This window comes from Natrix helvetica (assembly GCF_964273705.1).
Source record: "Natrix helvetica genome assembly, chromosome: 2".
Taxonomy (NCBI): Eukaryota; Metazoa; Chordata; class Lepidosauria; order Squamata; family Natricidae; genus Natrix; species Natrix helvetica.
In genome coordinates, this window is record NC_138552.1 from 159,558 (window position 1) to 173,285 (window position 13,728).

Consider the following 13,728-nt stretch of genomic DNA (forward strand, 5'->3'; position numbering starts at 1 on the left):
TATGCTAAAACTTCAGGTGAGTTGAGGTCAATGGGATGCGGGAAGAATGTGGCTGAATACGAAGTGAAAGTCCGCCAAGGAAAGTTTACAGCTGCCTGAAGCCCTTCGGGGAAAATCTTGCTGAGGGGGACCCCACTTCTGGAGATGGGGTTTTAAGCTGCATAAGGTACCAGCGGTCATTCCCCAAGCCTGCTGCGCCCCCGCTGTGGCCGCTTCCCTGCTAGGGTCCTCGGGAGGCCGGAAGGCAACCTCCGCGCTCCTGCGCCGCCCGTTCCTTCTTCCGAGGCTCCGCCACTCCGAGCACCAAAGGCTCCGCCCTGGTCAAATCGTGGCTTTCCAGGCCGCCGCCTCCACGCCGGGCAAGCGCACAGGTGGTCAATACAGCGGCTCCCGGGCCGTGGCAGGGGCGGAGCCTCCCTGCTCGGCGGGTGAGTGAGCGGCGGCTGTGGCGGCCAATGGACAACCGCGGCCTTCCCGGGCAGCCTCTCGCGCCGGGCCAATGGGGAAGGCGCGGCAGCCTGGCGGCAGCTGGCCCCAACGACGTCATGGCTGCGGCCACTTCTGCGGGAGCCCGAGCGCGGCGGCCCGTCCCGGCGCGGACTTCTCGGTATGGGCGGCGCGGCTCTCGGGCGGCTCCAGCTGCTGCTCCAGCTGCTCGCCGGGCTCAGCCTGCACCCGCCGGCCGGTGAGTGCGCGGAGGGCGGGCGGGCGGGCAGCCCTGGGGCGGGGGGAGCGGGCCCGGCGTGAGCTGTCCGGGGCTCCTGGTGCTGAAGGAGCCGCCCGGAACCCTTCGGCCAGGCGCTCGGAGCTCTCCCCCGCCGCGGTGCTGAACGCGAGCCGCGCCGGCGCGGGAGACTGGGGGAGCTGCGGCGCTGCGGGCCCCGGCAGCATCTTCCGCCCAGCTTCGCAGCAGATCCCGCGCCTTTCTGGAACGGGCTGGCCATCTTGCCTCCCAGCGGCCCTGCGCCTGCAGGCGGAATGGCCTTCCAGCCCTACCGCGGCCCGCCAAAGACCCCGCGGTGCTAATAGGGAGCGCGCGGGAAGCATCGGGGGAAGGACAGCGGGGGCGGAGTGGTGGGGGTTTGTGAGTGGGAACGGCTCCTGGATAGTTCTTGGTGCTGTTTTGGTGCCTAAGGAAACTTGCAGGCTTGCGGGATTGTCCTAATTTCTGCATCAGCTTTTTGACCTCTCTGAGGATATTGAATGCACAAGCTCCCCACCACAGCATGTTTTACTTGAGTTTGTCCAAGTGAGGGTCTCTGACTTGTTTCCTGGAAAAGGCATGGGGGACGGGAGCATTTCAAACTCCATATTGAGAGTTCCTAGACTGCTCAAACTGAAAGGCAATCCTGAGGCCAAACCAAGATGTCATGGATTGGGCCCTGATTCCGCCCCCCCTTTTCCATTCTCAGCTTCTATGCAGCCATTACAGACATGTATCTCTGAAGGAGTCAGCCTGCTAGAAGCCAGCATGGGTTTTTAAAAAATGGATCATGCCAGACAAGTCTTATATCCTTCTTTGATTAAGTGACTAAATTAGTGGACCAGCAAAATACTGTGGCAAAGTCTACTTGGGCTCCAGTAACACATTTGATAAAATAGACCACTGCCTACTTCTTGGCAAGATAGAACAATGTGGGATAGACAGCATCACCACCAGATGGATTTGTAACTGGCTGACCAACTGGTTAACCAACTGGCTGACTGCATCTACATGGAGGGGAGTATGGTGGGGTAACCTAAGGCTCTGCCTCAGGCCCAGGACTCTTCCACATCTTAACAAATGATCCAGATGAGAAGATTGAAGCTCAGAAAATTTGCAGTTGACACCAAGCTGGAGGAAGTTGCTAACACTTGTGACGATAGAGCCAATATCCAGAAGGATTTTGGCAGACCTGAGCATTGGGTCCTATCCAACAAGATGCAGCTCAACGGTGAGAAAATACTTAGGCAGAAAAATGAAATGCATAGATATAGAATGTACCTGGGTTGATAGTAGTGAAAGGGATCTGGGTGTCCTGGTGGACAACCACTTTGTTATGAGCCAGCCGTGTGCTGCAGCTGCCAAAAAAGCCAATGCAGTCCTTGGATACATCAATAGAAGGATAGCATCAAGATCATGAGAAATTATAATGCCACTCTATACTGCACTGGTGAGGCCACACTTGGAGGACTCCATACAGTTCTGGTCATCATGACCAAAAAGGATGTCGAGACCCTAAAAAGTGCCCAGAGAAGATCAAGAAAAATGATAAAGGGTCTGTGGGCTAGATCATAGGATGAATGGGTGAGGGAGCTAGGAAAGTCTAGCCTATCAAAGAGAAGGACTAGGGGTGACATGATAGCCATCTTGAGGGGATTGACTTATTCTCCAGGGCAACAGAGGGCAGGACAAGAAGTAATGGGTAGAAGTTTGTTAAAAAGAGATCCAACTTAGTAGTATGGAGAAATTTTTTGACAGCAAGAACAGTTAACCAGTGGAATAGTTTGCCTCCCAGAGTTGTGGCTTTTCCATTGCTGGAGGTTTTCAAAAATAGACTGGACAACCATTTGACTGGGATAGTACAGGGTCTCCTGTCTTGAGTAGGGGGATGGACTAGATTAGAAGACCTCTGAGGCCCCTTCCTGCCTAGGATTCTGTGCTTCCTTTCCAGCCTTTGTGCAGGCTATTCCATTATTCTTTTTTTTAAAAAAAAATATTTATTTATTTATTTTTTCTTTAAAAAACAAAGACAACACATACAGAACAAAAGCAAGGAGGAAAAACAACTTTCCTCAATTTCATCAAGCGTGTCGTTTGGTTACAAGTTTTTGTGCAACAGTTTTTACAATTAAAAATAAAGTCACTGGTTATCCATTAAATATAACTAAATATTTCATTGAGCATTATGTGTTCAGATTACCATTAATATTCTTTCATTTGTGACAGCCCTTATTTCCTTGAATCCATAATTATCTATTAAATAACAATAAGTCTTTATAGAATTATAATATTGGCTATCTCTAGAGAGTAAAAACAAAGATTAAGACAAAAGATTCCTATTAATTCGTATTGCACATTTATACTTTCAATTAACCATAATGTCATCAATCATCCACAACTCCAAATATAATTTTCCATTATTAATTATTAATCCATATAGTCTTTAGTTATTTCAATTCATATATGTATCCATTGTTCATTACATCATCATTAGTCCATTTAGTATAGCAAAAATCTTTATAGTATAGAATGATCATTACCTACAATTATACCTAGAGGTTCAAATCATCCCACTATTATACATTAGGTTCATTATTGTTCTTTTTGTAAATCAAAATTTTAATAAGTTTTACAATTATTACCTCCCTTACCCTTCCCTCTTCCCTCATCCCTACCCCTCTTCCCTCCCCCCAGAGCAAAATACAGGGTATAAACATTTAACAACCATACGCTAACATAAGCTAACTAATTTTAACATGTTACTATTCTTGTGCTTTAATAGCTTTATTAAACTAGCTTTAAATAAATTGTAGCATTCCTTATGCCTTCATTCATAAGCTAACTGAAATTTTTTAGTCCGGTATTTGTTTTGAATATAGTCAATCCATCTTCTCCAGTCCAGCTTGTACTTCTCATCCGAATGATCTTTCAAATACGCTGAAATTTGGCCATCTCTGCTAAATTTACTACTTTTAACGTCCATTCTTGGATAGTAGGCAACTCTTCCTTCTTCCAGTATTACGCCACCAACAATCTTGCTGCCGTCGTTAGGTTCAAGATCAGATTAATCTCTATAAGAGTACATTCTGGAACTATACCTAACAGAAACAACTGGGGCGTGAACTTTATCCTCTTTTTCAAAATATTTTGAATAACCCACCATATTTTTATCCAAAATGCTTTAACTTTACATACAGGCTAGCCTTTTTGGATATAAATGCCATCTGTACAACATCTTATAGAAATTCTCTCTCAAGTTCTGAGCTTGTGTAAATTTTACATTTCTTACCCAAATCTCTTCCCATGATTCCATCATTATTGGTTCCTTGAAATTTTGTGCCCATTTTATCATACAATCTTTAACTAATTTTGTTTCTGAGTCTATTTCTATCAATACATTGTACAGCCTTTTTATATGCATTGGACCCTGATCCCTAATTTGTTTTATCAAGTTATCAAGTTGTAATATAAATTCCTAAATATTTAACCTTTTTTACTATCTCACATCCTGTTGCTCTTTCTAATTCTTTTTTTTTTTTTGGTTCGTAGTCATATTTTTAGCTATCATCTTTGTCTTCCCTAGATTTACTTTGAACCCAGATACTTGACCATATTGATTAATTATATTCATTAAACCTGTAACTGATTCCCCTGGCTGGGTTAAAGTTACAACCAAGTCATCCGCAAATGCTCCTACTCTGTATTCGTAGTGCCTAATCTTAATTCCTTGTAATTTTTCAGACCCACGTATTCTATTCAATAACAATTCCAGGGTTAAAATAAACAATAATGGAGACAAGGGACATCCCTATCTTGTTCCTTTTTCAATTTTAAAAGATTCTGTTAAGCCTCCATTAAATATTATTTGTGCTGTCTGTTTCTGGTATATTGCTTTTATTTATTTATTTATTTATTTATTTATTTATTTATTTATTTATTTATTTATTTAGCACTTCTAGACCGCCCCCTCTCCCAAAAGGGACTCGGGGCGGTGTACAGTCCATATCAAAAACATCATACAATAACAATTAAAAATTATTAAATGGATAAATACATAAATAAGAGGAGGATAAAATAGACAGAACTGTAATTGCTAAATAAATAATTTAAAATATACAAAATTTAAAACCCCAGTGTCCTATAAAATTAAGTCCCCTAAAAAACCAGTAGGAAATATATATGCCAGAAGGTAGACGTTAAGAATTATGCCAGGCCAGCCAGTCGGAACAGGTGTGTCTTCAGTTTCTGCCGGAAGGAGCGGAAGTCAGTGGTGGTTCTAATGTCGGGGGGGAGGTCATTCCAGAGGGTTGGGCCCATCACAGAGAAGGCCCTACTCCTCGGTGTCGCCCGTTGGCATTGCCTAGAGGACGGCACCAGGAGAAGCCCCTCCCTGTGAGAGCGAATTGGCCGCAGGGATGTATGTGGGAGGATGCGATCCCGCAGGTAACTAGGCCCTATGCCATGGAGCGCTTTAAAGATGGTGGTCAAAACCTTGAAACGCACCCGAAAGACCACAGGTAGCCAGTGCAGCTCGCGCAGGAGCGGTGTTACGTGGGAGTACCTAGTACTCCCCATGACTGCCCGCGCGGCTGCGTTCTGGACTAGCTGCAGTCTTCGTGCACATCCCAAGGGAAGCCCCATGTAGAGAGCATTACAGTAGTCCAGGCGAGACGTCACCAGTGCATGAGTGACCGTGCGTAGGGCATCCCGGTCCAGAAGGGGGTGCAATTGGCACACCAGGCGGACCTGGTGGAACGCCCCCCTAGCCACGGCTGCCACATGGTCGTCCATTGACAGCCGGGCATCTAGGAGGACGCCCAAATTGCGCGCCCGTTCCACAGGGGGCAGTTGTTCGCCCCCTATGGCCAGCGTTGGAGTCAGCTGACTGAACCGAGGTGCCGGTAGCCACAGCCACTCAGTCTTGGAGGGGTTGAGTTTGAGTCTGTTGTCCCCCATCCAGACCCCGACGGCTTCCAAACACCGGGACATCACTTCGACAGCCTCGCTGGGGTGATTTGGGGTTGAAACGTACAGCTGAGTATCATCAGCGTACAGATGGTATTCAACCCCAAAACCACGGATGATCTCTCCCAGTGGCTTCACATATGTGTTGAACAGGAGGGGCGAGAGGACCGACCCCTGTGGCACCCCACAAGTGAGTGACCTCAGGGTCGACCTCTGCCCCCCTGTCAACACACATTGCGACCGGTCGGAGAGGTAGGAGCCGAACCACCATAAAACGGTGCCTCCGACTCCCATCCCCTCCAGCCGGCGCAATAGGATACCATGGTCGATGGTATCAAAAGCTGCTGAGAGGTCTAATAGGACCAGGATAGAGGAACAACCTCTATCTCTGGCCCTCCAGAGATCATCAACCAGCGCGACCAAGGCTGTCTCTGTGCTGTGCCCGGGTCGGAAGCCGGACTGGCGTGGGTCTAGATATTCGGATTCGTCAAGGTGTCGTGGAAATTGCTGTGCCACCACATTCTCAACAACCTTCGCTAAAAAGGGAAGGTTGGAGACTGGACGATAATTAGTCAGCTCCATTGGGTCCAGTGAAGGCCTCTTGAGCAAGGGCCTCACCACCGCCTCTTTCAAGGCAGTTGGTAGGAAGCCCTCACCCAATGAGGCGTTCACCAGGCCCAGAAGCCAGCCTCGTGTCACCTCCCAGGATGCCAGTACCAGCCAGGAGGGACACGGGTCCATTGAACATGTGGTGGGTCGCAGCCGTCCACGCAACCTGTCCAAATCCTCGGGGGCAACAGAGTCAAACTCCTCCCAGAATGGTCTCACAAGACTCACTGTTGACGGCTCGTCCGGCCCACTGGAGGGGGCCCATCCGCTCCGGATCTGAGCGACTTTGTCCTGCAGATATTCCCCAAACCCTGCAAGGGTGCCCCCCGCGTCCCCTGTGACAGGAGAGAGCGGGTCACCCTAAACAGGGCAGCAGGGCGGTTATCCGCGGACGCAATAAGAGCGGCACAATGTCTACGTTTGGCCGCTCTCAATGCCACAAGGTAGGTCCGTAAATAGGCTCTTACCTGTGTTCGATCAGACTCGGAGCGTGAGGATCTCCACCTGCTCTCTAGACGTCTCCTATGGCGCTTCATCACCCTCAGCTCCTCGGTATACCAAGGAGCTCCGGTGGATCGCTGCCGCAGGAGAGGTCGCAAAGGCGCAACCCGGTCCAAGGCCCCAGCCACCGCCGTATTCCAGGCGGCCACTAGGTCCTCCGACCGAGCGCGGGTCAGGGCTACAGGTAGTGGCCCAAGTTCCGTCTGGAACCTATCCGGTTCCATCAGGTGCTTGGGGCGGTACCAGCTTGGACAGGCTGGCTCCGCCTCCTCGCGGTGGGGGTTAGCGGCAGGGAAGTCGAGCCGGAGACATGAGTGATCTGACCATGACAGGGGAGTAATGACTAAGTCCCCTATTCCCAGATCACTCGTCCACTGTTCAGATACAAAAATAAGGTCCAGTGTGTGACCGCCCTCGTGTGTGGGGCCCTGAATTAATTGGGTCAGGCCCATGGCTGTCATGGAAGCCATGAACTCCCGAGCCACCTCAGATGCTGCTCCCGTCGACGGCAGGTTGAAGTCCCCCATGACCAAAAGCCTGGGGATCTCAACTGCCGTCTCTGAGATCAGCTCGAGGAGCTCGGGCAGGGCCGCTGATGTATAGCGAGGAGCCAAGTATACAATCAGCAGGCCCAACTGCCTCCCTGGGCCCCATTGATAAATTGCATGAAATGCTCTCTGAACTGCATCTTTTGTAATATTTTTATTAAAAATTGCCAATTGACTTGATCGAATGCTTTCTCCGCATCTAAGAATAAAAGCACTGCCGGCACTTGGTTATACTTTCCCAAATATTCCATTATATTGATGATTTGTCTTACATTACTTTTCATTTGTCTCCCCTGTATAAAACCAGACTGATCATTGTGAATCGTTTGTTGCGCAATTGGCATTAACCTATTTACCAATATTTTAGCAAAAATTTTATAATCTGTATTAACTAATGAAACAGGCCTGTAGTTTTTTGGCTGGGTAGGATCCTGATCTTCTTTTGGAATCAATGAAATAAAAGCTGTTTTCCAGGATGGTGGGACCCTGCCTTCCATTTGAATTTTATTAAATAGTTCCCTAAGAGGCTCCATCATTTCTAGTTGTAACTTTTTATAATAAACTGCTGTCAAGCCATCTGTGCCAGGAGCTTTGCCGATTTTTAACTGCTTAATTGCCAGGAAGATTTCCTCTGTAGTTACAAGTTGATTCAATCTTCCCCTTTGCTCATCTGTATGTATAGGAATTTTCTCTTTCTCCAAATATCGGTCTATGTCTGACCCTTGTATTTTGTCACCAGCATACAATCTGGTGTAAAATTCTAAAAAAGTCTTTTTAATCATATCCTGTTGAAAAACTTCTTTCCCTTTGTATTCTACTTTCTCTATATTATGAGATCTTTGTTTTTTCCTTAACATATGTGCTAACCATCTACCTGGTTTATTGGCATTGCAAAAAGTGTTATGTTTAGCATATAGAAGATTAGTGGCTATCTGGTCCGACATTAACATATTAAACTGCCCTCGCAATAAAGTAATTATCTCTTTTGTCTTCTTATCATCTGGTTTAGACAAAAAGAACTCCTGCTTTTTTAAAAATCTCTTCCTCTAATTCCCTTTGTTTCTCCCTTTGTCTGCGCCTATAAATATTATTCAAATTTATTAGAACACCTCTCATATATGCTTTACTTGCATCCCAAACCATTTCCATAGATATCCCCTTATGCATATTAAAAGCAAAATATTCTTTCAATAGTTTTTTACATTCCGTAACATTTTTCTCATATCTAAATAGATTTTCATTTAATCTCCAAGACCTCCCAGGTCGGTCTCCATATTCAAATTCCATCCAAACCGGGTTGTGGTTTGTTAAAGTTCTCAGGCATATCTTAGTCTTCTTCACCCTGGAAAAAAAGTCATTTGTAATTAGTATAAAATCAATTCTGGAAAAGGATTGGCGCCTATCAGAAAAGAAAGTGAAATCCTGTTCTTTAACATTCCGTTCTCTCCAGATATCTCTCAGTTCAAAGTCATCCATCATATCAAAAAAGGATTTAGGTAATCTTGTTTGTGTTTGGGTATTTTGCAAAAGCCTCTTCTTATCTTGAACGGGATCCAGTACTCCATTCCAATCGCCCAGTAAAATGCAGGATCTGTGACCCCATTGTCTTAATTTAGTGTGAAGCAACTTATAAATTTTTTCTTGTTGTTGATTGGGAGCATATACTCCTGTTAAGAGTATTTTCTTTCCTTCTATTAATAGTTGAATTGCAATATATCTACCTTGAGGATCTGCTTCAATTAATTCAGCCTTTAAGTCTTTTCTTAAATATATGACTATACCATTTTTCTTCTTCGGAGCAGATGCTACGAAATGCGATCCCAGTCTTGCGTTCATCAAGTATTTCTGATCCTCTTCCGGTTCCGGCAGCTGATGGCAACGGGCAAGTCCTTTGCCCGCTCCGGCTCCCCGTTGGGCTTCCCCACTCTTGGGGGGCACAGGACGCCCCGGAGAGGCGTCCTGCTGAAGGAGCGGCTTCGCGGGGGATCCTGGCATCGGCGGCGGCTGGTGGGGGCCCCCCGCTTCGCTCTAGGCATCGGTGAGCAGTCTCGGAGGGCGCTTCGCGTCTCGCAACAGGCTGATCGGACGATGAAACAATAGAAGGAAGCAGCGGCGGTGTGGTGAGATGCTTCCCCCCTTCATTCCCTCTTTGGACTTAAAGGACTTTTCAGCATTCTATAACTTTAACTTTCGGATTTCCTTGGAGGCGCGGCTGGAGGGAGGGGGATTTGGATAAGCGGCTTGAAATAATTCTGCTCTCAGCCCCAGGGGAAGGAGGAGGGGGGAGAGCCAACCAATGATGCCTCACCCCTGCAAAAGTGATTTTTCACTGAACTTAGCTCCATAATTTATGGATGATCTGAGAACTTTGTGAACTTTTTAAAACTTTGTTATGCCTCTGAGCCCAAAGCTGGCAGGGCAAGATGGCACACTTCCGTTGTCTTCATGAACTCTGAAACCTGACTCCACCTTTAAAATTCAGGCTTCCGGTCACCCAGAAGAATCTCCTGTGGATTGTTATTCTTTGAACTCTCTGGGGGAAAAAATTTTCTCTATTGCCAGACTGACTAGAGAGATTCTCCTCTGTCTGGTTCTTCTGCCTCCTGGACTCATCTGGCTGCCCTGCTTCTCCAGCTGTCCATTCTCCATACTGACTGATCTCTTTACCTTATAAACTATGTCTCCTAAAAGACCACCCCCTGGAAAACCTGGCTTTGCTACTTCTGCCCCGACATCTGCAACATCCAGTCCTGCCACACAATCAAAGATCACAGACCTGATGCAACCTAAGAGCACAGAGATGGATTTGCAACAAATGCTGCAGCAACTTATACAGGGCCAGGAAGAAATCAAGAAACAATTAAAGGAAATGAAGGAAGAAATTAAAGAGAATCAAGTTCAAATCTACAAGAACTCACAGAGACTGGACCTTGTGGAGGGTGGGGTGGCGGAGGTGAGGGGGGGGGGTTGAAGCAGTGCAGAGGGGAAACAAGGAACTTGATATCCAACAAATGAAAACAGAGTTTGAGAGAATGTCCTTTTATCTTAGATTTCAAAATGTTATAGAAGCAGATGGGGAAAATATAAGGGACATTATGACTAACATCTTGGCTGAATACATCCACAAGGAAAAACAACAGATGGAATGGGAGATAGATCTGGTTTATAGAGTGAACTCTGCTTATGCTAGAACACACAATGTACCCAGGGAGGTCCATATTAAATTCCTTAGAAAAAGCACAAGAGATGAAATTCTGGGTGTGCAAAGGGGGCAGGCATTAACATACCACGACAGGGAGATAACCATCCTGAAGCAGATCCCCAAGAAAATTAGGGAAAAAAGGAAAAGTTATTCGCAATTGGCGAATAAATTATACCAGAAGGGGGTGTGGTTTAGATGGTTGATGCCTGAAGGTATGCTGATATTCTGGGAGGAGACAAGAATTAGAATTAACACACCCATAGAGGCACAGGCCTTTATGGAAAAAAGCAAAACAAACCTAGAAAAAACAGAAGATCCTACTATGGATATGCAGGACACGGGAGGGGCCGGAGCTCTGCCAGCGGGGGGAGAAGGGGCAATACCAAGAAAGCTCAGATCACAAAAATAAACAAGAAAATTTCATATTATAAAATGACCGAAAGTAGTAATGGAATTATATGTGGAACATATACTACAATGCGTAAACTGATGGAAAATATTAATAGAACTAACATGCTGATTATATATGATTATGTATCAATGTTTTATACCTAGATGTATTTTATGAGTTTGGAGGGGGGGGGCGTCTGCCACACTTTGCAACTGCCAAAATTTGTATACCTTTCCATTTACCTTTTCCCTTATAAATGTTAAAAAAACCAATAAAATTCTTTTCAAAAAAAAAAAAAGTATTTCTGATCCTGTGTTCTAATGTGTGTTTCTGGTAAGCAAATTACATCATTTTAAAATTGTTTCAAATAGTGAACTTTTTTTCCCTTTTTTGTGGTGAGTTTAAGCCATTGACGTTCCAAGTTAGAAATTTAATTGTCATCTTCAGCACGCTGAAGCTTTCTAAGAGCTGCCTGAAAATCTTGCTGGGATTTCACCTTCGGTCTAGCTCCTCCCACTGCTTCTGTGCTCATGTTTATATTATCTTGGACTATCATCTGGGCTTGTTGAGACTTTAATTCTTGTTCTTTACATTAGCCGCACAGGTTTGTCTCTGTTCCATAATTTCTTCTGTTTCCTGCAATAAACTCACAACCCCAGTTTGTGCCTGATTATCTTGCTGCCTGGGGTCCTCTGCCTCTTTTCTTTCTTTGGGACCTGGAGATGAGGGGCATCCTGCCTTTAATACTATGCTATAAAAATCTTTTGCCTTCCAGACAGAGTTGAGATGATGTCTTTCTCCCAGGTAGTTCACCACCAATCCGGCTGGGGTCTCCCATCTGTATTGAATCTGGCGCTTTCTAAGTTCATCCACTAGAAATGCATAGTCCTTTCTAGATCTCAACATTTTGGGGGGGATTTCCTTCAATACTATCACATCTTGACCTGCCACTTGCTGTTTGTTTTTATAGGTTGCTTGCAATATTTCATTCCTAATTTTCCTGGTGACAAAATAGATTATAATATCTCTTGGCAGTTGTCTTTGTCTGGCAATCCATGAATTAATGCGGTAAATTTTGTTGATTTGCCAGGCACATTCAACCTTTGGTTCCCCAGTTAATTGAGCGAAAGCGTCTGCAAAAATCTCTCTTAAATTTTCTTGGTTATGTTCTTTCAAACCCCTTATCCTCAGGCAAATTCCATTGTTCTGTATTGTATTGTATCCGACTTATCAATTTTACTTTGTGCCTCCATAGGTTTATTGTTCAACTTTATATTAGACTCATTAATTTCATCCACCTTCTCATCGAGAGATGTTACGTAACCAAATAATCCTTTAAATGCCTCAACTATATTCTCCCTTATCTCTTGGTTAGGTGTTTGGATTAAATCCTTAATTCCAGATATTTCATCAGCGACATCTTTAAAGGCACTTGCAATTTTCCCCTCGAGGACAACTGCCTGTTCTTTTAATGCATTTTGTAAATTATTTTGTAGATCCTCCAGTGTCAGGCTTTGTGTTTGTGTTTCCACCGGAGGTAGTAAAGACTGCAGGTTTTGTGACTGTGCTGGCAAACTACCAGCACTTTTTGAAACATTGAATTTTGCCTGCTTTGAAGCCATTTCAAAGTATTCAAATCAAGCTTTTAAGCAACCAATTTGTTCAGTCCAGAAAATCCACCTATTCTGTCAAGTCTTCAGCAGCACTAACAAGCACTTAACAAGTGCTAATCAGCTTTCCGCTTCACTTTCGTTTTCACCACACCCTTTATTATTCCAGCGCCATTTTTTAAAAGTTCCCTTTAAGTTTACAGAAGGAGATATAATCTACGGAGTTAAGGCTTGTACTTGCGATATATTGACCTCCTGGTTTGCTCCGCCTGCGTCTTGTTCAGATGTAGAATAAGCATTGAAACAGCAGGGATGGACGCTGCCTTTTGTTTCTGCAAAGGCAGAAGCGTCCTGAGATGAGGAGATTGTTGGGCTTCCTGGGGAGTTCATACCCTTCACGTCACAGAATTGCTTCTGTGGCCACCGGGGGCCTCTACCCTATGCCAGACAGCTCACCTCCCCTGTCAGGGGAAAAAACACCCTGTTGGAGATCGATGGACCGTGGCTGATTCCCTTCCGCATATCTTTTGAGATATTTAGAAAAGAAATAGTCTTTAAGAAAATATTCTAATTAATAAACAAACTTTAATAATAAAATAATAAAAGTAAATGAAACAGAAAATAACTAATTGGTTACATTTTGATAATGAAAGCTACGTTTGCCAAAGTTGGCTGCCGAACAAAGAAGAGAGGAATTTGGAATGTGTAACGCGTGCGCAATAAATCACTTTCAGATAAGAACCTTTTTTTGTTTTATGACCTGCGCAATAAAGCTTTCTTAGTTTAACTCTTGAGTGTCAGTTTAGGCAGTTCAGGCTTAGCAAACTTTTTAACATCGTGACACCCCTTCTTTTGCTAGTCTGGGCTGACATAATCAAATCATCAATTAAGGCACATCTTTTTTCGCAGATACTCGTGTTGATTTGCGGCAAGTGGTTTGTTAAGCATGTCTGCAATCTGATCATGTGTAGAAACATATTGCAATTTAACAAAACCTTGCTTAACTAATTGCTTTGTGTTTTGATAACGAATGTCAATGTGTCTGGACCTAGAACCTGTGAAATGTGACTCAGAAATATAGACAACAGATACATTATCTTCCATCACGGTGATTGGTCGAATCGGACGTGTCCAGATATCTGTGATCAAAGCATCAAACCACGTTAGAGAATTACAAGCATCTGAAACACAAGCATATT

The 13,728-nt window shown here is 44.8% G+C and overlaps 1 protein-coding gene across 1 annotated transcript in view; it reads left to right on the forward strand.

Annotated features, from left to right (window-relative positions):
• Positions 1-540: 540 nt before the first annotated feature.
• The window catches only part of TMEM8B (transmembrane protein 8B), a 33,554-nt gene continuing 20,366 nt past the window's right edge, over positions 541-13,728 (forward strand). Inside the window, exon 1 of the mRNA XM_081945157.1 lies at positions 541-685. Within this exon, the coding sequence (XP_081801283.1) occupies positions 610-685 (76 nt within the window). The 5' untranslated portion in view covers positions 541-609. The remainder of the gene's footprint in view (positions 686-13,728) is intronic.